Genomic DNA, 21,822 nt, shown 5'->3' on the forward strand with positions numbered 1-21,822 from the left:
CTTTTCATCAGGCTTTGATGCAAACCAGCCCGAAACATTGGCGGCTGCAGCCCGGCACACATAGCTGTAGTGCTTGCAGTTAGATTTTTGTAGTGGAATACCTGTTCAATGAAAAATTTTGATTTTTTTTGGAGATAGTACCTATTAGATAGAAATACATTTTGTAGATCACATAATTCTTGTTATGATTTTTTTCTTACTACAGTCAACAACCAATTTTTCGGACCCTCTAGGGAACGTAAAAACGTCCGAAAATTCAGGCAGTCCGAAAAAATGAATTCATGCAAAAAACGCACTTTTTTTTTTCTTTTTTTCTCGGATCTAGAGGTAAAGGGCGAAGTACCAGGCTTCCGAAACCCTGCCAAAGCATCAGTGAAGTGGTTATAAAAAGAGGCGTTCAAAAACTGTATGTAGCCGACTGCCGGTTTATTATGTACATGTGCATCGTCGGGCAGCCGGTGTTATGCTGCAGTGGCTTGAAGAACTTGTTGATTGTTGTTTGGACGGCGTTCCGGTTGCATGCGATCATACTTGCCTCGATCTGAGCAAGGGTCATGTCAACACTGTACACCGATGAAAGAGTCAACAGTGCTCGTATCAACTCGGCGCTAGTAGGCGGCGCAGGCATTGGCTCCTCATTTTCAACATCGGAGTCTTCTGAATCCCCCACAACCTGACGGACTATTTCCTCGCCAACCAGCTCTGCGCAGAAGTCGAGCTCGTTGTCAGCGTCAACAAACTGTTCAAAAGTTATTTCCGCGGGTATGGAAACCCCAGCAGAGCGGAGCCGATGCCGAACTCCTTGCTCACGTCAGCCTGCGATCGACCGCTCACGACTTGCTTAATAACGGCGGCTTTCTTCTCCATCGTTAACCGACGGTACTGCTTTCCACGCTTCGATGCCATCGGCGAGGACGACGAAGACGGAGTGGGGGCCATCGAAGGCAAGCGAAATCCTGAAGTTGCGAACAGTGGAGTTCGCTGACGAGCGTCGAAGCACCTAGGCTTAGTGTCGCAGAACACACTTGACACAACAGCGCAACCACACACCACGCTAGCCAAAACATGGCCTCCGCAAACAAACGAAATGGCGCCGCTGCGGAAACTCCGCCGGAGGCGAAAGTGCGGCGATAACATAGCCAGCGTGGCCAGACCAAATCGGTGTGTGACGGCTAGATTCGGCTAGTTGTGGTTCAAAGTGGTGATATGCTTCGGCTGCAAGTCGATTTCCTTCGCAAGAGCGCTGCGCGAGGAGCCAAAGGACCTTCCGTCGCGTCAAAAAGTCCGGAAAATTGGATGGCGGGGGGTTCGAGCGTCCGAAACTTCAGATGTCCTTATACATTGATTCTATGGGGCTCGTGGCGGTGCCGCGAAGACGTCCGAAATATCAGGCATGTCCGAAAATTTGGGCGTCCGAAAATTCAGTCGTTGACTGTAGATAGAAGCGTGTCTTTACAAACTTTGTTCAATTTTATCCCATAATCTTAATTCTTGGAATGTATATAATTTATGTGACATATATATCGCTAATAAAACTTTTATGTGTGAGAAGTGCATTCATTCTGATTTTTGTTTATGTAATAAATAAAATATTAAGAGCTAACCACAACCATCCTGACCACAACCATCTATGGGTACATGAGACTGCTACTGCATCCTCAGTGCTCCAAAACTATGAATGCCAGCTGTTGACTACAAGAGATGGGAGCACACCTTAGCATCTCTTTTCAAACCCCCCTCCCTCCCTTTTTTGCTTTCTATGTGATTAGACATATATGACACACAAGAGGCTTTAGAAATAGTTACATGAACCAGTGCAAACACCAAAGCACAACTTGCTGTAGCAAGTAATCTTTTGTGTGACCGGACATCTTGGAGGCACACACAACAACAAGAGACTTCATGAATAAGTACAAACCTTAAGTAAATTTAGTATCACAATTAAAAAGAAATATATTTTTCAAATGACTCTATAGGAATTTGCTAGCAACAATTTTCGGCAGTGGCTACAGCGTGCACAGGCATTGGTAGGACTGACGTAACAGACAACATGTATCAGGCTTGCCAGGCAGAAAAAAACCCACCTCAGGATACAGTGCTTGCATCGGACGTCTGCAAACCCATTGGTACAGGATCCGTCTCTCATGCAGAGTTCGCATATGTTGAGAGGCGTTTCACATCGTTTGCCAGTCCACTGTGGAGGACAGCTAGGGACAAAAATTAAGAGTGGTCACAACAGCTACAGTGACGATGAAGGCAACATCTCTGCACATTCTTTAATGTAAAGACAAGAAACCTTAGGCACCCTGTGACAATTCCTTGCAAAAAAGATCTCCCCATCTCTTTCTTTCAAAAAAGATAAACATAAGTTCAGCGATAGCAGAAGAGAAAATAATACAGGATGGAGAACATCTGTCGAGAGAAGAGTTGCTTACATGCAGTACATCTCCTGGCTTGTGATGACGTTACATAGGCCCTTGTTTTTGCAGTACTGGGAACACACATACCGCTCGCATCTTTTTCCCGTATAGCCCACAGGACACCTAGCAAAGAGAAGAAATTACGGTCCCCATTAAGAAAACAAAATGTTTAGGTGAACACCACAGGGCAAAAGTACAGTGCCAGTACATATTGCCGAGGCTGACATTCTTAACTGCAGTAACTAGTCAAGTACTCTACTGTTCTGTACAAGGTGATTGATGAGGCCCGTGAACACGAATTGCTTAATGCTTTATTAGTGCCTGACATTTGTAAAATAGGTGCACTTGCAGGAAAAAGAGAGATTGAAAATTAAGAAGGGATAAGAGAACCTGGTCTTAAACCGCTATGGCCTGCCACTCTGTGCAAAGGAAAGAGGAAGGGGAAAGGGAAATAGGGTTGTGACAGCGGGCGAAAATAAAGAATGGTATGTGAATAATACAGGCACCGGACAGATGGACATATCACGGACACCAGTTGTGACCCATGATAGTTAGGAATCAGAGTAATGTACAAATGGCTTTGCAACCTGGTTCAGGCTCACGCCACATAGGATCCCGTCAGTCACAGGGCAATTACCAAGTTTACTCAAGGAACCTGCCAATGCCCACGCTTGTACAAGTATTGGAGCCAAACACTAAAAATGTGATGCAAGCTTTCCGTTGCATGACAAAGTGAAAAGGAAAATGAAGAAAAAAGACGAAGAGAGTGATAGAGATCACAGCACTAAGTAAAGACATCGGAATAAAGAGCTTGCCTGCAGAAGGGCTGACGGTTGTTGCCAAGCACACAGGTTCCTCCACTAAGGCAGTTCAACTCGCACTTGGCTGTCACAAGAGGGAAAATGTGCAGAAAGTTAGTACAGTGACTGCATGAACCTTAGCCCTTGGCATTAATTTATTTGCTTGTGCTTCAAGGTCAAAAGTGACCTTGCTGAAAGTGCTATGAAGCCACGTATAAGTGCTAGAGTATGTCAGAAGAACACACTGCATAATGTTAAGAGATGGTGCAACTGGCAGCACTGAATACAAGCCATGTGAAAGTAGCCCACATGTGAAATGTTGAGTAGACCTATATTTAAATTTGCAGAACTAGCTAATTCACCTTTTGATTGCCCCTTGTGATACATCACACCCTATACAGTAGACTTCCGTAAATTAGACTCCGGTTAATACGACTGTTGGGTTATTTCGATGCTGATCGAACCTCCCAGCTGGTGCCCATGCATTTCAATGGGCTGGAACATTCGTTATAGCAATCCTAAAATTGGAATTTGGAAGGATAATTCGAACTTGAACAGTCAACACGCCCGCACCTGACCCGGATAGTAACCCCAATAATGACCCCTTTAGTGGCAGTGTGTTTCTCGGCAGGGCTTAGGGAACAGCATCATCTCCTGTCAAGAACACCTATTTTCGGCCCACCCTAGGAAGTTTTTGAGGCAATAACGCTAGTTCACAATGTCTGATTACGGTATTTACTCAATTCTAATGGGTGCCTTTTGTTTTCCAAGAAAATCGAGCCGAAAATTGCCTTTGAGGCGTTCATATGCTTTACTGCATAACATGGCTGTATTGCGGTGAAGCTTAATTTAAAAACTATGCGGCGATGCTGACTTGAGGAAACCAGCTGCGATTCTAAATAATCGGGTGCGCGTTAGATTCTTGATTTGGTTAGAAGCTTTAAGTCATTTGCACATTTAGTTTTCTACTTTCTACGCATAGAAAGTTGGCACACGTTTGATTCGGAGGCGTGTTAAACTCGAGCGAATACTGCCAAATGAATCAGCGGAGTGTTTTGGTGGTGTTTCTTCTGCATCATGGTTAATTCGACTTGCCGGATAATTCGATAAATTTCGTCGGTTCCATCAGGGTAAAATTAATGGAGTCGACTGTATATCTGCTTTTTGTTTCATTGGCAGCTATTCAGTCACTGTACCAGAGGTAGTCTCATGTGCTTCAATTCCAAGCCTGGTCTTTGGTACCAATGAATATGTACCATCATCTTTCTACACAGCATGGAACCAGACAAAGGATGCAAACGAGAAATGTAAACATGCGCTTGTCTATGTCTCTTGCTTGCGACCGTTGTATGGTTCCGCACTGTGTAGCAGGATGGAACACCAACTTGCCTGTTCTCATACCCTGTATTGTATCATCAAACGGTGCACAAGAAAACAGTTCCAGCAGAGCACTTTTTCATTTTCTGTTCTGGCTGTTCAACACACAGATAAAAAACATGAGGCTTGAATTGATGAAGTATGTAATCCTGACATTGAGTAAGCCCTTCAAGCTGCACACGCATATGCCAATGTGAATGCTTTTCCAAAATATTTCTTCTGCGGCAAGTGATCATTTTGCACATCCAAGCTTCAGATTATGAAACATCTCGCATGATAGCAGTAATCCTGGTTCAAAATCACAGGCTCTGCTTAGTTCAGTTACTGCAAGTGAACTCACCATCTGGTGAGGGAGGGGTGGGAGCCACAATGGTGCAAGCAGTTGTGCCATCCACTGTCCTGGTCTCCACCATGCCATCTGGACAGAGACAGCTGAACTCCTTGGAGCTGCGAAGCACGCACAGGGCACCCGAGCCACAGGAGTTCTTGCTGCAGGGGTTGTTCACTGTGCACAGCAAAGATGGCCAAACATTACGGGCAGGCACATGTTATCTGCTGTGGAGAATGCTGCCCTACTGTACCTGAGTGAGCTACATGACGAGAAACTCAAATTTGCATTAAAGAAGCCATACCAGTTCAACATCTACAGTTTGAGCATCACCACAGTTAAGTATTTCTAGATCTTGGGAATACAGAGGAAGGGAAACTAATGATCTCAGATGGGCAGAAAACAAAAGTAATGCTAGCTGCCATCACGCTAATGCCATCACGCTTGCTGCCCTTGTGATGTTTTGTCAGTACTATTTCGTGGCATCACATCAGCAGGCATCGGCAGTTGAGCCATGCATCTCATGACTGCTCGACCAACAGCGGCTTATCAGAAGTGGTGAGGTGGTTAGTGAGCGACCAACCAACAACCAACATGAGTGTCTGCAATCCTCATAACCTCGTCTGTGCACTTACAGGGAAAGAGAAAAATTGCCTCTCGTGGAAAGGCTCCTGAATGAATTTGTGCAGTGCGGCTTGTACAGCCAGCAATTCACACACATTAAAAGCTTGAACTGGTCTTTATGGCACAAATGAAATTATCATATTTGTTTCAATTTAATATGACATATTTTTCTGAGTATAGGCAATATGAAACATGCGGGTTAGTGTAGATTGGAGTATGGAGTGTGGAACATGGATCACGTGCCAATGCCACCGCTGCTTTGGAGTCTGGCAGAACAAGATAGGCAGGAAGGCTAACAAGACACACTGTTACTAATGTAAGTCACTGTTCCAAGCCATTGCTAGCCAGAAGACACTAACAGCATAACAGCATAAGTACTTCCACCTTTGTCTAGCAGCATAAGTACTTCCACCTGCAAGCTCTTATGTATATTAAAACATAACATAACATAACATAAAAACAATACACGATAGGAGGTGACATGCGACTAACAATTATTAAGAGAGACAAGCGATCGTGTGGGGCAAGCTAGGCAATGCCATTTTCGTGCATTCTTTTTCTGTGAGCTTTAAGTCAGCTTTTCAATTCTTTTTCTATCAAGTTTCTTGAGTATTGGCTTTGATCACAGTAAATATGGTAACAATCATAATCTCAATGAGGAGAACTCACTTGGTGCACTCTGCTTGTGCTCTTGAACAATGACCACATCAGTGGCCCTGTGCAGGCCACGGATGAGGTAGGTCACTTTGCCCCCTCCAAACTTGCTGACGCGCAGTATGGCGTTGCTTGGGAATGTGCTGATGTAGAGGCTGTCCTCAAAAACGTCCACTCGATAGGGGCTCTCATCTGCACAGTAGAGAATTATTCAAATCTATGCAGCAGGCAGCCTTTAGGCCGGCCAACAACTCTTCACCAAGAAGCTTTTCACTTCACAGATCAATGCGCATTTTACTTACTGACGGTGACAGCCCATGATGATGATGATGCAAAATGAACTCTGTGCACAACACATTGCTTATCATGCTTGAGATTGATAATGATAGGGGACTGACTATAAAGAACAAGAAGGAACAGGTAAGCACAAATGCTTCAAGAAACTAATTCCCAGCCCACTGGTCAAGGGAACAGGGGGCACATAAACATGATTGCACCTACAAAAAGTGAGGGCATGAGAAAATTTATCTTGAACTCACTTCTGGTGGAATGAAGGACCCATAGTACACTTCGCAAAATAGCGTATGACTTTTCTAGTAGCAGCAACCATGCTTTATCCAAGACAAAAGGCCAGTGGCTTTTCTACATGTGGCCATTTGAACTCAATATCCCTATTTGATTGCACTGTCAGTTTCTAATTCATTGCGATGCATCTGTGCAAGAGCTATCCAAACAGCAAGTGCAGTCTAATATAGACCAATGCTTCTTTTGAACGACTGGATGTCAATGAGCGCTGTACTATCTCAACTGTGTTAATATAGGACAGAAAGAATAAGAAAAAGAACTAAGCTGAGATAGTTTTACCATGCGCATGTGCAGCATCATGAGATGTCCTGTTGTAAACAATGTGACGCAATTTGCCGTCGAAGTTGGCTGTCTCCACCAAAGATGCCTTGCGGTCAGCCCAGTAGATGCGGCCTGCTGCATGGTCTACTGCAATGCCAGTGGGCCAGACTACACGTGCGTCCACCAAAGTGCGTGGATTGGAGCCATCTAAGCCTGCACGACCAATTCTAGGCTTGGAGCCTGTCTCTGTCCAGAACAGGTACCTGCACAGGTAAAAACACTCCAATGAATGATGCATCAGACTGCCCCATGAAAAGAGATGCAAAAGGGGCCACCAGAAAATGTAGGTAAACGAAAATCAGCTGCTTCTTGTTAATTATTACAGATCTCTCACACACAAAAATGTGACGCTAGAAATGATGCAAACTTAATTTGTTTATCAATGCATTTGCAGGTGCCACAAGACAGTGAGCCAGCAAAAGCCAAGCGACTCGGCACATATGATACAGCAAGTATTGACTCATCTTATTAAATGACTGTGCTGTCAGCTTACACAGTGCTGAAGGGAACTATTGATACAGTTTTGTGTGTGTGTGTGTGTGTGTGTGTTTGTGCATGGTAGCAAAAATACAATTATGCATGACAGGCATTGCATGCTTATCAAACAGACAGATGGACAAGTGGACAAGCACATTTTTTGGATTAACTAAGACAGCCTAATTGACAGTGCTTAATACAAGACCATGACACAGTGAGCACACCCAGAGTGAGGATCCACAGCAATGTCGCTGGGCTGGTCCAAGTTCTCGGAGATGAGAGTTCTTCGCAGGCGGCCATCCAGGGAAGCGACGGAGATGCTGTGCTCTCCTGCATCGACCCAGTACAGCATCTGTCCGACCCAATCCACAGCCAGCCCTCTTGGCTCAGTCAGGTTGCCCAGCTAGGTAATAAATAAATGAATAAATAAACAAACAAATAAACAAACAAACACCATGTAGATGGCTGCAAAAGGCTCAGAAGATAGGACAAATCATCACTTCAATCCACAGGCGAGAAATCAAGTGGTGCCTCCTTCACGACAAAGCATAATCCTCACCTCACTGCATCATTCGGGGTATTGCAATGACTGAAAATAAATGACTAGAATCTTGGTCCATATTTTAGTTGCAGAGTTGCACTGACTAAGATAGGCCCAAAGTCCGGCAAAAATGGCTAGCATTTTACAGCTCATATATCTGTGCACGCTAGTCAAAAACCTGTTTCTTCTATGAGAGAATAAAGAGTGCCTCTTAACATTAAAATTTTAATCCATGTGTGCTTGTACTGCTAGTATGTAGCTACATGCTTGCAGTGACGTTCCTGTCACGCATACTGGTTGCACCTGAAACAAAATATGGATCACTAGTTGATACAGCTCAACCTGCAGATGGGCCATATTACCACAAGTGAGAATTCAGCTTCTGTAACCACATGCCTGACTACACAAAGTGGGGACGAATTAACATTTCCATAACCAATAAGTTAATTTTCCAGTGTTGTATATTGTCCAACCAAATGCAGCACTGTTTAAAATTTGAAAAATGTGCTGAATGTCTGCACGAGTGCTCTGATCACAGGAACTCATATTTTTTAATAAAGCAAGCATTTAAAGCATGCACCTGTTGCTTTGAAAAGTGAGCTTGCTGCTATTGTGTTGTAAAAAAAATTCTGGCTCGTTTAAAAAAATTCCTTTTTTGGCAGCTGGAATTGAATCATAATTTTCATATGACCAAAGAAAGCTGAAGAACATGTTGCATGAAGTTCAATACTCAGTACAGCATGATGCTGCTGCCTGCTTCTTTTTGTGTAACAGCCATTTGTAACAGCCACCATTTGTGTAACAGCAAACACTAAGACTTACCAATACAGCAGCGTCGCCAGCTGCTTGCCGCTTGCGTCGGGTATTTTCCGTACTTCGAGGCAGTGGTGAAAGGCGCCTGCGGTAAATGGCACCCATGTGCAAGCTGGCCCAGAACACCAGTGTTTGAGAGTCGTTGTAAAAGAGGTCGACGGCATGGATGCGGTTTGAAGGGTCCAAGTTGCCCAGCATGCCTTGGCCATCCTGGTGCGACGCCTTGTATGGGTCGACGTGGCGGAGCTCATTTTCACTTGCCACCAGCAGGAAGGCTTTGTCTCCTGAACAATGAGTGCACCATGTTAGTCATGCCAATTAAAAGTGCAGCTCAGCTCTAGAACACGAGGCTTTTGATGAACCCAGTGAACAAGAAGAAAGGGTTTCAATCAGTTAGGTCAACCAGTGCCACGTTTACAACAAATGACAAGCCCCTGGGTAAATTTAAGGGTGATCATGCTCGGGCTCACATTTTGGAGCAGATTAGCCAGCGTGGCTAAGGAAGAAAACTGGGTAAGTTGTTGCGACTGCCTTGGCCCATGCATTCTGTAGCTGCAGCTGCTGCTTTAGCGTTCGTGCCGTCCTGTACCAGTGCTGTACTTGCACAATGTGTCCCACTGTTTAAAGGGGTGAGCTGTAAGGATGTGTCTGTATCGCTTGGGTTTTGGCAGCGTACAACTTCAGAAGGTGTGCTGTTTGGTAATTGGTGAAAAAAATAATAATGGTAGCCTGCAGAAAAAAGCATGCCACCCGCTTTGTTAGGATCAGGCTGACTAGTACCTTTGATTTCGCTGTCTTGTGAAAAGCGCTTCACAGTTCAGGTGGGATTGCATTTGAAAAACTGCCACAGAGAAATCACCAGATTGGCACTTTAGCTACAGTGTGTAGCTCCAACAGCAACAGTCAGTTTTTGCTACACATGCTAACTTTTTACGATGTGTGTGCACTAAGATGGCTCAGTAGGCAGAGTAACAAAAAAACATGTGAGGCTTCTTGCATTTTAAATGCAGGAGATGGATGCGTAGGCATACCATCACCGACACTTACAGGTAAAAAGATTATATATCTGGTAGGAAACATTGTTATATTGCAACGTGATGGCTGTGCCATACTTATGAAAATTAAATCTACATCACCATGTAGTACATCTTGCTATGCATACATTTATTATTAAAAAAAAAAGAAAGCTTTTAGAGCTCTTTCATATGTTCACATTCCTGCTACTTTTTCCTTCTAATATTTTCACCAGCTATAGTATATCAGCTAAGGCAGTTAGTGTCAAGTGGCTACACATAGCCAACCAGTCAGAGCCTTCTTGCTTTTCTTTGTTTCGGCTTATCAGCTTTTTGTCTCGCACATATTTTTTCAGTAACACACCCTGCAGTCAAAGTACACATAAACATACCCTGTGCCACACAAGAATTGTTGCGTCTGTGGTCTTTGACAAAACCGTGAGCACAACTGCAGCTGTGGCTTGAATTCTTCTTGATGTTGCACGTATGGGAACAGGTGCCAAATCGGCAAGGTCCCGTGTCTAGAAGAGAAAAGCAGTATCAAATATCTCATTATATTTATTTTACAGCGTCGAAAAAACTAAACATATGAGGGTGGCCACGAACAGAATGTCTGAGTTTATATAACATGGCATGAAGCACACACTACAATAGGCACTCTCAGGCCCAAGAAGCAAGGCAGCCAATCTCTAAACTCTAAACTTCGAAGTTTCATGCCTTTGCATTAAAAATACTTTCATTTTTGAAGGACAACACCAATGCAGGTATCTGATATATTTGAGTTCTCACCACAGTCGTCTTCATCAGAGCCGTCACCACAATCATCGATTCCATTGCAGAAAAAATTGCTTGCTATGCATCGCTGGCTCTTGCACTTGAACTCGTGTGCCTTACAATGATGGCCTAGAAAAAGTGAGCACAACATTCATTTTCCAATCAATTTAGAACAGAACATGTGAACAAAAGAGAAAGAAAAGTTTCTGCAGAAGCACACAGGTGTATATGTATGACCATACTGCCCTATGCTAAGCTATGCTCTAAATTCACATTTCAGCAGAAATGTGCCTACATAGAGTAGCTTACAAGGTAGCGGGGACAATAAATAAATAAATAAATAATATATTGGGTGGTTTTACAATATTCGTTGCTGGACTAATCGGTTCATATTAATAAATGAATACTAGAAAGCGCAGTTTCAAGACGGGACAAGAGAAGACACTAACATACAGGACAAGCGCTACTCGCTAATCAATAAAGATTAGTTGCAAGTAGCACTTGTCCCGCATGTCAGTGTCTTCTCTTGTCCTGTTGTGAAACTGCGCTTACCAACATTAATTTATTGGGGGGTTTTACATGCCAAAATCACAATGTGATTACTGTATGAGGCGCGCCATAGTACAGGACTCCGAATTAACTTTGACCATCTGGAATTATTTAACGCACCCCTACATCTAAGGACATGAGCATTCTTGCATTTCAGTCCCCCATTAAAATGCGGTTGACACAGCTGGTCTCGAACCCGTAAACTTGAGTTCAGCAGTGCAATGCCATAGCCACTAGGCCACTGTGGTCGGCTGGCTGTGGCAAAGCTAGAAACTTTGTCTGCTGGCATCTCAAGGCTTGAAATGAATTAGGCATTGTAATTGTTGAGCTCAGATTCTGTCGAGTACATTGTAACTCACTGGAATTGGCCGACACAACAGAGTCGCACCACATGATCTCAAGGTCATGCCAATATGTAAGCTCGGCTCAACGAAGAGTGAAGCATGGTCAAGATTGTTCGACATGGGCACAGCAGCACAGGCTTCAAGCAGATTGAATGACAAAAGGAGGGGAAGGCAGTGATGAGTGTACAGCAATGACAGCACTTAACTGCCAAAAAGTATATTCATGCAGGCCAAAGCACACTAAATGACATACTGTTGAAAAATATTGATAAAGAGATGCCCTTATATTTAACCAGACATACTTCACAGATTTCATAAAAGGTGTTGGAAGGCCTCTGTAAGCCTACCTGACCAAACTGTTTTGCAAACTGTGAACACAGAACAGCTCCAGCCCTCCCCAGTGAAATGCCGCGTTAAATTCCCAACTGGCACAGCAAAGTGTGTGATGATGATGCCTTATGCTAGTGATGTGGTTAATTATGCCGTAGGTGATGGCCTTCCGTTTTAAATTTCTCCCACCAATTTTTACAGGTGGCCATGAGGCATGTTGTGCTGAACATGCTGGTTCTTGTCAAATCACTCAAACTGAGCAGCATTGCCCGTGGTCCGTACTAGTGAGGAAGACAATCTGGAAAAGCTGAGTGCTAATGGCTTCTCTATATAATTAATTTAGGTGTCCGCCGTGCATGAGACAGTTATGACATTGGCGGGCTGCAGCTGTTTCCTTAACAAGCACTATTGCTAAAATAGTTTACTGACTCAAGCACATGCAAAGACAATGCAACCTCGTCCAGGTAGAAGCAAAGGCTCACACTGAGGGCTGTCCTCGTCTGAATTATCACCACAGTCATCCTTTCCGTCGCACACGCTTGACCCTGGTACACAGAGGCTGTTCTTGCATTTGAACTTCCCGGGTGGGCATGCAAAATGCACTGCAAAGGTCACAGCATCACAGAACAGTTAAAAAAAGTCAGTAGCTTTTATCACTAGAATTTCCTGCGAACACACTACAGTTGAACCCACTTATAAAAATATTAAAGTGCCACGAAAATTCCATTGTTATAACCGATAATTGCTATAACTGGTTTGCATGAAAAAATCAAAATAGGGGGATGGCAGAGCTGATATGAGAAAACTATATAGGCAGGGAGGCCAGTGCCTCTCCCCACCAGCTTCCTCCACCTGGCTACTGATTGTGTTCACTCGTTCAACTGCTTCCTGGGCGCTCCGATCGTGTGCAACAAGCCGCGGCTGTCGGCGTTAAAGCATAGCACTGCTATAACAACAGTTACACCAGTTGAATGACAATCCTATGCATCCTCCTGATATTACACTGACGAACGATTCACACGAGGCAGTTACTGATCATGATTGTGAAGAAATATTTAACAACGCATTCGCATCTGTCTTCACTACTGAACTTGATGCGCCTTCACAGTCACCATTCTTTAACTTAGAAACTTTCATGCCGCCTGTCACCTTCTTCGAAGAAGGCATTTCATCCATAATTCACAATATGAAGCTTTCATCGTCAGCTGGTATGGACTTTATTGATTCGAAGCTCCTGAAAAATGTGGAATCAATTTGTCCAACATATTTATGTCTCATTTTTTCACAGTCACTCTCCTCAGAAATTATGCCGCTTCACTGGACAACGGGCAAGGTCATTCCAGTCCACAAATCAGGTAACAGAGACTCACCCTTGAATTACTGCCCCATTTCATTAACTAGTGTGCCCTGTAAAATCATGGAACATGTCATCTACTTGCAAATTATCAACTTCTTGGATTCGAACGAATTTTTTCATCCTTCACACGTAAGGGCTTCTCTTGCGAAACCCAACTAGCACTATTCCTTCACGACTTGCACACTAATCTTGACTGTAACATGCAAACCGATTCCATCTCTCTTGATTTTGCAAAAGCTTTTGACAAGATTCCTCACCGCCATCTGTTGCTAAAGCATTTAAAGCTGAACCTACATCCTAATATTCTTAAATAGATTGAAGACTTCCTAACTAATCGTTCTCAATCGGTCTATCTTAACGGCCATCTGTCCAAACCCCTCCCAGTTACCTCAGGCGTTGCACGAGGGTCTGTTCTTGGTCCTCTCCCATTCTTACTGCCCCATTTATGAACCACTTACCCCTGCATGTTTCCTGTAGTATTCCCATAGTATTCGTATGTTCACTGATGATTGTGCCATTTACAGCACCATTACTAATTGTCATGACCAACATATCCTCCAGACAGATCTTAACAGCGTACAGTAAAACCTCGTTAAACCGTACCCGCTTAAACAGTGGTTTCGTTTTAAATGTAGTAAAGTCAAATCCCCGACTCAGCGGCCATTGAACATAATGTGTTTTGTATCCGCATAAACCGTACCAGCTTACTGCGTACGCATCGGTTAAAACGTAGCATTTCCACTTTTCGTCGCGCAAACACGGCGGTGCGCCGTCTCCATCGGGCGGCCCGGCAGAACAACAAGCCTCAGAGATCGGAACATTGGTCTCCAAGCGCCCTATGCATTTGCGCGTGAAGCCACATCAACATCAACATCATTTCAACGCCATGCCAGAGAGTGTTATGGCGCCGTGCAAGCGAGGACTCGCGTTGTTCCAAAGCTCGGATAAAAAAAGACGCCAGGTGCTCAGCATAGAAGAAAAATTAGACATCGTCCGTGCTATCAAACCTGGCACAAAGAAGTCGGCGCTGGCACGCAACAGGGATCTGCTGCTGATTTGGAATGCGAAGTTGCTCAGCAGCGCTGCTGCGACCGCGAAGAAATGACGGCTACGAGGTTCAACTTTTCGTCATCGTTGCCTTTGTTGTTGCCGAAGTGTCGACTAGCAACAGTGATGAGGACGACACGGAAAGCGACAGCACGGGCGATTCAGGCCCAACAGTGGCATAAGCTGCGCGTTACGTCAGCCTCATGAATGCAATTGCCGCGACGAGAACAGGGGCACGATAACGTAACTCTATTCCAAATGAAAAGTATTCCAAACTCCGGCACCCGGCAATGAAAAAGACGCCCGCGGGACTTCTGCAGCACTACTGCGCAAGTGCACGGAGAATACGTAAAGCCAATGAGGAATCTGCCATGCAAGTGTTTGCCGAGAAGAGGGGGCTGATTGAAAAGCTGGCAGGCAGCATGTGTAAGTTTGAGGCCGCTGTTGTCGTCGTGCTAGGCCGCCGCGGCATCAAACGAAAATAACACTTGTCGCGCGAAGTGAATAAATATTGCATGTTATGTAACACCCCCTGAAATGGGGGCCTTTAAGGAAATAAACTGAACTGAACTGAACAACTGCAAAGAGGTGCCACAAGTGGCAAGTGATATATATGCGAGCACCACTGAGGAATCACTTTGGTGGCCCCAAAAGGGGCCTTTTAAAAATTGCGAGGAGGCTGCTGCGGCAGTCTGTCAGCTTGAGAAATCAAAAAGAAATGCTGAGGAGAGATTGCCACAAGCATCTCGCAACGTACTTCTCACTGGCTTGCATGAGAAAAGCCTATGTCCATCAGCCATGCATGCTTTATGTGAAGCTTGCCAACATCCTTCTCCAAGGCATCCAAGCGCTCCAAGTAGTGCAGCAGAAGGTTCCTTGTGAAAACAAAGCCCCAGAGGGACTGAATGATCCCGGGCCTCCTGTGGGGACAACGCTGAGGCAGCCTGCCCTACCATGTCATCACTGCCGTCGTCGCCGCCACTACTCGATGCAAGCCTGTTCACGACGATCGTCTCATCGGTTAGAAGCACTTAGTTTCCAAATCTATAGCCGTGCGCTTTTTTTTCACAAGCAGCGCCATGCTTTGCTGATGATCAGCAGGCGGATCAGTCATCTTCCGTTCTGACGGCGAGTCAAGCGAAGTTGAGAAACGGGGGGACCAGGAACAACCAACAACCAACACAACCAACAAAAACGACACAACCAACAAAAACGAAAACGAGCGATTAAGCTGTTCGCAGAACTGCATTGAATGAGCAGCTAGCGAGCAACATGCGAGCAATCTGCTTGCGGCGCAGTTGACGCGGTCCATTTGTGTTTCGGAGGGCGGGGTGGTGTAGAGCTAGGGGCGCAACCCATTAGTGTTTGGAGGGGTGGAAGGGCGACGGGACAGAGCCGCATGAAGATGGCTGGAAAATGAGCACGCGGCAGCTGTTGGAGCAGCAGCTCATCGTGCAGTGGCTCGAATTTCTCGTTTTCATTTTTTCTTTTCAAGGATTTTGCATTCCACTACCTTTAGGCTCAGACACCAAGCAGCCAGACTTCATCGTTATAACCGATAATGTGGCATCAGGGCATTGTAGTAAACAGGTTATTTCACCATGGAAAACATACAAAAGTCGACGATGCAGCAGCTTCTCATTGTTATAACCAATATTTTGTTAAAACGGTATTGTTGTAAGTGGGTTCGACTGTATTGAGGAAAATTTGGAACTTGAAGTTGTTACAACTCACGCTGCTCGATCTATTCACTGTATTTGTATGATATCATTGTATCAGTGTTAAAAATTAAATTCAGAATGTTGCCTTTTTCTGTCAAAGAGACACTATTCTTACCAAGAATATTGCCCCCTTTTTGCACATACTGCATAGAGACCACACACTACTATTATTAAACAATCGGTACACACCAATAACAAGCATCACCACAAGTTTTCTTATTTTGGCATGCTAGTACTGTGGATAGCACTTTCTTTGCACACTGAGGTGTCCATCATATTACCCAGTGTGATAGCTCCTCAACAAAAGGAAGGTAAAGGCTTTAGACTGATATCCAGCTGGCCTAACTGTGTAGTGGGCTCAAAAATGCATGCTTCTGCTTGGCATGCTTCACATGTTGTTGTCGACTAGGCAGTATCACACCGCTGTCAACACTGTTGCAAGGAATTGTGCATGTGTTCTGATTTCACAGACCCTGCTAGACAACAAACTCTAAGTTATTCAGAAGAAAATTTTCAAATTCTCTTGCAGTCTAACCTAGCGCTTCACTTTGTGCACAACATTTCTCGGAGCAAATTCTACTTGCATGGGAGGAGAAGGTAATACCCTGTTTTTGCAGCTCTGATGTGAGAGAGAGTGCTTAAATCACAGGATAAATTAAGGACTATGTGTATCATGCAGTCTGCACTTCTCATTATTTCCATGCTACAGAATAGCCACTGTGAAAAGCCACATACATATTAGTGCCATCTAGGCAATCTATATAATATATGACGTAATAACTCTTTGATTTCACCTTTCCGTCAAAAAATTAACAAAAGAAGGCATGTCATTCACAAAAATATGCTTACAGCAAAGCTGGTGACCTTCATCTGAACCGTCTCCGCAATCATCTTCATTGTCACACTGGAATGCACTAGTGATGCAATGTCCATTTTGACACTGGAACTCTCCTGTTTTACATGCTATGTCTGAAAAAAAGAAAAAAGAAAAAAGGGAAACAAACATTATGCATCATCAACCAGTCAATGAAAAACCCGTTACACGTGAAGCCATACCATTTAAAAGACAGTGAGTGTAAATTTACTGTCAGAAAGTGGCATCAAATGAATGACGATATATTATGATTATCTTGTCCTATAGCTCATTAAAGCATCTGGCTAAACTGAGGAAGTTTTCACTGATCCAGTGTTTAAGAAACCTGTAATAATTGCAGCACGAGTGGGGTAAGAGTCAAGGTAGTATTCACTATAAAAACTGTTGCGCAAATACGTATAGTACTATGCTAGCACATAGTACTAGTACATACAATGTTGCTAAGAGAAGTAACACTGCTTGGCTAGTCTTAATTAAAGGCCTCCTGAACTGCGTCTCAGGCATGGTGAAAAAACATGGTCTGCGTATAGCATATGCTGCTGTGAACATTTCAGCCAAATTTTACTGTTGTGTGCACCTTTTTCTCAAACACTCTCTTTTCAAACAGGGCCTTCCCCTCACCCATTTCAAAGCTGCCGGCAGCTTGCATATATCATCATATGCAAGATTCCCATAGGCCATCGGACCATCAACCACAACTTTGACCATCGGAAATTGTGTGATAGCTGTAGAGACAAGTCCGAGAAGAAACGTGCTACTCATGCCACTCGGTTTGAGAACAGCTCCGCGTAGCAATCTAGTACACTGCAGTGCAGAAAATGGATGAGACACCGTGGACTCAACCGTAAGCTGAGGGTTAGCCTCCTAGTTTCGCACGTCATGGCGCCAAAATTGAAAGTAATGATGTTTATGTAAACAGCTTAAAATCAAATTTGGACTGCAGGCCACGGTGACGTTCAGTAGGCCGACGTCCCGTTCTGCCGTAGCCTTTGCAGTGCACGGCATTGAAGAACGGGAGCACAGCGAAGGGGATCATAGGCAATCGTTGACTGCCAAAACTTTGCTTCTGCTGAACGCATTGAAGTACTTTTTGCTGCAAGGTGTTTCTGAAATGGCCTCTTTTAATGTCAAATACATTTTCTGAATTTGACAAAATGTGGTTCTGAACTCCCATTTAAGAGGCTCACAGATATAACTCGATTTTTTAGAATGTCAAACTAATTCCTAGGACAGTATGTTCTGCAGTGTGTTGAATGACATGTGCCCATTAGGTCCTTCCTTTCTACAAGTACCATATTTACACGATTGTAAGTCGATCTATTTTCTTAATTTGAAAATTTGAAGTGGGGGGGGGGGGGAGGGGTCGACTTACAATCGAAACCAAAACATTCACCGCCAAAAAGCGAGACCAACGGGATCTACAACGTAGTTACAATGTTATGCTTGCTCTAAGGCCCTACCCATAGGTTTTCGCTATCCCGCGTGTTTCTTCGCTTTTCGGAAGGGTTTTTCAACATTTTTTAGAGTTTTACAGTGCACAAAACACTCAGGAGGGGGGGGGGGCTCGGTAGTTGATGGAAGCGCCGCTGTTCCATTCACGGCGGCACCCTCAGAACGGCGACGCTTGCGGGGAGTATCTATCAGTAGTTCATTGAAGAGCAGACACCGCTCACGGGTTTTTGGTTTGACGCGTTCGACTTGACTGCCGGCTACGTGCTACTTCCATGCTTCTTCAGTCATCATGAGTGCTCCAGGCCCACTAATCATTCGGCACTCATTCACAGCAGCGTTCAAGAGGGTTGCCATCCTTTACACCAAAGAAACAAATCACTACGCAGCAGGCCGCAAGTTCGATGTTTCTGAATGGGTCGTGCGAGAGTGGCGACTGCAGCGAAGTGAAATTTTCACTTGTGACGGCAAGTTAGGAATTTCCCACGTGGCGAAGTCTGGACGCTTTCTGGAGCTGTAGGCCAAGCCTGTGGCGTATGTCGCTGAAATGCGTGGTCGGTCCCTGCCAGTGAAGTGCAACATGGTCATGAAACAAGCCCGGATCTTCGCCGTGACTAAAACAAGTGGCTGGCGGCAGAACACCGCAAACTTATGCCAACCGGACCTGTCAAAAGGGCCTCCCTGACGGCTGCATGTGGTTGGGTGCATTCGGTGTGGACAGCTGTTCCACAAGATGTCATGGTGCGGTCGTTTTCGAAATGTGTAATTTCGCTGGACAACGACACGCTGTGGGAACGTAGCAGCGCTGACGACAGCAGCACTAGTTAAGACGAGTAGTCCAGTGAGCAAATCAGCTACTAATAAATCTGCATTATTGAATGCGTCCTTGGGTATGCTCTTCTTTTTTTTTTTTCCTGTCACGCAATATGCGGGGGTCGACTTACATTCGATTTGATTACAATCGTGTAAATATGGTAAGCTATTCACAGGCAATAATAGCATTAGCTGGAAAGAAAATCACGGCAAACAGTACAGCTGCAGGGGACAGTTGGTGACCCGTAATCTTACACTGAACCCATGCTCTATAAAAATTGAGAATGTAATTGTGCCAGGCAAGCAAGAGTGGTCTTGCTTAGCACACATCCCTTCTACATTATGCCCTTGTCTTTAACACAGAGTGGATCTAAAGCAAGAAAAGAGAGAGGAACAATGTACTCACTGCAACCTTCTTCATCCGAGCCATCAGCACAATCCACATCGCCATCGCACCGCCACTCTTTATGAATGCAGTGGCCCACAACTTTGCAGTAGAACTCATTAGAACGGCATGTTGAGTCTAGGGATGAAAGGGGCGAAGGCGGAGGAATAAACAAACAAGATTTTAACATCTCACACAAGTCTGCTTGAGCTTCTCTGTAACACATCAGTAAAAATACAGTCAAACCTCAATATAACAAACTTATACTTGCAGCGAAAAACTTTGTTAAATTGTGAATTTTGTTAATTTTAGCTTTTCAAGTTGCAGCAGTAAAAAATTCCCAGCAGAGCATTCTTAGGTGATAGTATCTTATCAGTAAGCACTTATAAACAAATCGCAAGAAACTTGGGCAATAATAGCGCAATTATGAGTGCCAGTGAGTGCAGTGCAAGTTGCACGGAGAGCAATGTATTGATGTGGTTCATGACATCCGAGATTTGCGAGAGTTGCATTGCGCAGCACTGTAAATCTTGAATGCCCTGGCTGACTGCACTTAGTGGCTGCAGCTGTCATCAGATGGAACCCATAAATTAAAAACAAAAGTGTAAAAAGATTCACTCTGATAAAAAAAAAAAAGTCACAGTTTTGCCAGAAAGGCTGAGAATCGATGGCGATAGCAAAGAGACAGCTACGTGAAGGTTCATAGTTTTATCACTGTCGCACGTGCTCAGGTAAACATGAACAGATCTGACTTGATGACCACTAACTCACTGTCACAATGCAAGCAAACACTTAGCACTGCACCATGCCTTTGAAACTTTAGATTACGGGACCGCCAACACTAGACACATGGTAACGCAACGTGCATCAGAGCAACAACTGTCTCAACTGAGCCTTTGCACTTGCCACACATTACCTCCAAGATATGGAGTGTGGCCCACGTGCGAGAAGGAGAAGCGTGTACAAGAGGGGGATGGCGGATAAGCGTGCGTTTCTGTGGACAGGACACAGATGTGCAGTGGTGTCTCCCCGGCGCGATTATGATGGCTTTTCTTCCGCTCAAGTTATTCATGCGGAAGGACGCTTGAAATAACTTTTGCCTTGGCCGACATTTTTATAGTTTTCATGCTATATTTCGGCCACCACCAACGTGTGTAGTTTACAGTTACAATGTACAAAGCACTTTACAGGCTTTCCAAGTACATGCATGAAATGGCCGAAAACTTTGTTAAATCGAAACGTCATGAAATTAACTTGTCGAATCACAAAAAAGCAAACACGGTTTTCCACGGAACTAAGATAAAGAAATTAAGATAGTTTCTTATGTTGTGAATTTTGTTAATAAATTGAGGTTCATTATATTGAGGTTTGACTGTGTTTTTATCTTTCAAACTTTTGCCTTGTGCATAAGGCAGATTACAAACAGCAAGACCAGAATTACTGCTACAGACAGTGTGACAGCTCCAGTGATTATGAAGACAGGCATGCCCGACTGCAATACTTCTAATTTTCAATCCCTGTATCACATGATTATTAAAGAGACCTTCCATTCCCTTACTACCAAAATGAAAGACTGTGACAACCAGTAATGACAACACTAACACCCAGGTCTCTTAGAATGGTAATAAAAGAAACAGAAGACAAAGGACAGCGAATACATACTGCAGTTGGCCTCATCACTGCGATCCTCACAGTTGAACTCTCCATTGCAGTGCATGGAATCCTTGATGCACCTCCCATTTGCACACTGAAATTCGTTGTTCAGGCAACTTCGGCGTTCTAAGATTCAAGAAGAAAGAAAGCACCAATAATTTTTGTAAAATTCTTTACGAGATGGTACAAACACAACTACTGTTAAACATTGATATAATGAAGTAGGTAAAATCAGTAATTTGCTTCGTTATATCAAAATTTCGTTGTATTGAAATTCAACCGTTTATGGAAATAAGTGCAGTTGTCAATCGGTTTTTCTTAAACGGAAAGGGGCCAAAGAATTTTCTGAAATATCGGCCAATCAAAGAAAGCAAATGTGAATGAGAAAACAATTTATTTTTATGAATTTGGGAGTTGGCAACGAATGATATGGTTTCATGCCACGTCGATGATATCTTCCCGTCAGCGGTACGAATTAAGCGAATTAAGCGAAGCTTTCGCGTGCACTCCACCCCCACTGCTGATAGCGTCACCCGCACTGGGTTGACGCTATCATGAAAAGCGCTGGCAGCG

General features: G+C 44.1%; 1 protein-coding gene across 1 annotated transcript in view; it reads right to left on the reverse strand.

The window, feature by feature from the left end:
• LOC126541462 (prolow-density lipoprotein receptor-related protein 1-like) overlaps positions 1-21,822 on the reverse strand; it is a 230,185-nt gene that overhangs the window by 24,156 nt on the left and 184,207 nt on the right. Inside the window, 14 exon segments of the mRNA XM_050188197.3 lie at positions 2,085-2,207; positions 2,436-2,543; positions 3,236-3,305; positions 4,938-5,102; positions 6,219-6,395; positions 7,068-7,312; positions 7,811-7,989; positions 8,950-9,224; positions 10,346-10,474; positions 10,743-10,856; positions 12,433-12,552; positions 16,925-17,044; positions 19,618-19,734; positions 21,259-21,375. Of these exon segments, the coding sequence (XP_050044154.2) occupies positions 2,085-2,207; positions 2,436-2,543; positions 3,236-3,305; positions 4,938-5,102; positions 6,219-6,395; positions 7,068-7,312; positions 7,811-7,989; positions 8,950-9,224; positions 10,346-10,474; positions 10,743-10,856; positions 12,433-12,552; positions 16,925-17,044; positions 19,618-19,734; positions 21,259-21,375 (2,059 nt within the window).

This window comes from Dermacentor andersoni, chromosome 2, assembly GCF_023375885.2.
Source record: "Dermacentor andersoni chromosome 2, qqDerAnde1_hic_scaffold, whole genome shotgun sequence".
Lineage (NCBI taxonomy): Eukaryota > Metazoa > Arthropoda > Arachnida > Ixodida > Ixodidae > Dermacentor > Dermacentor andersoni.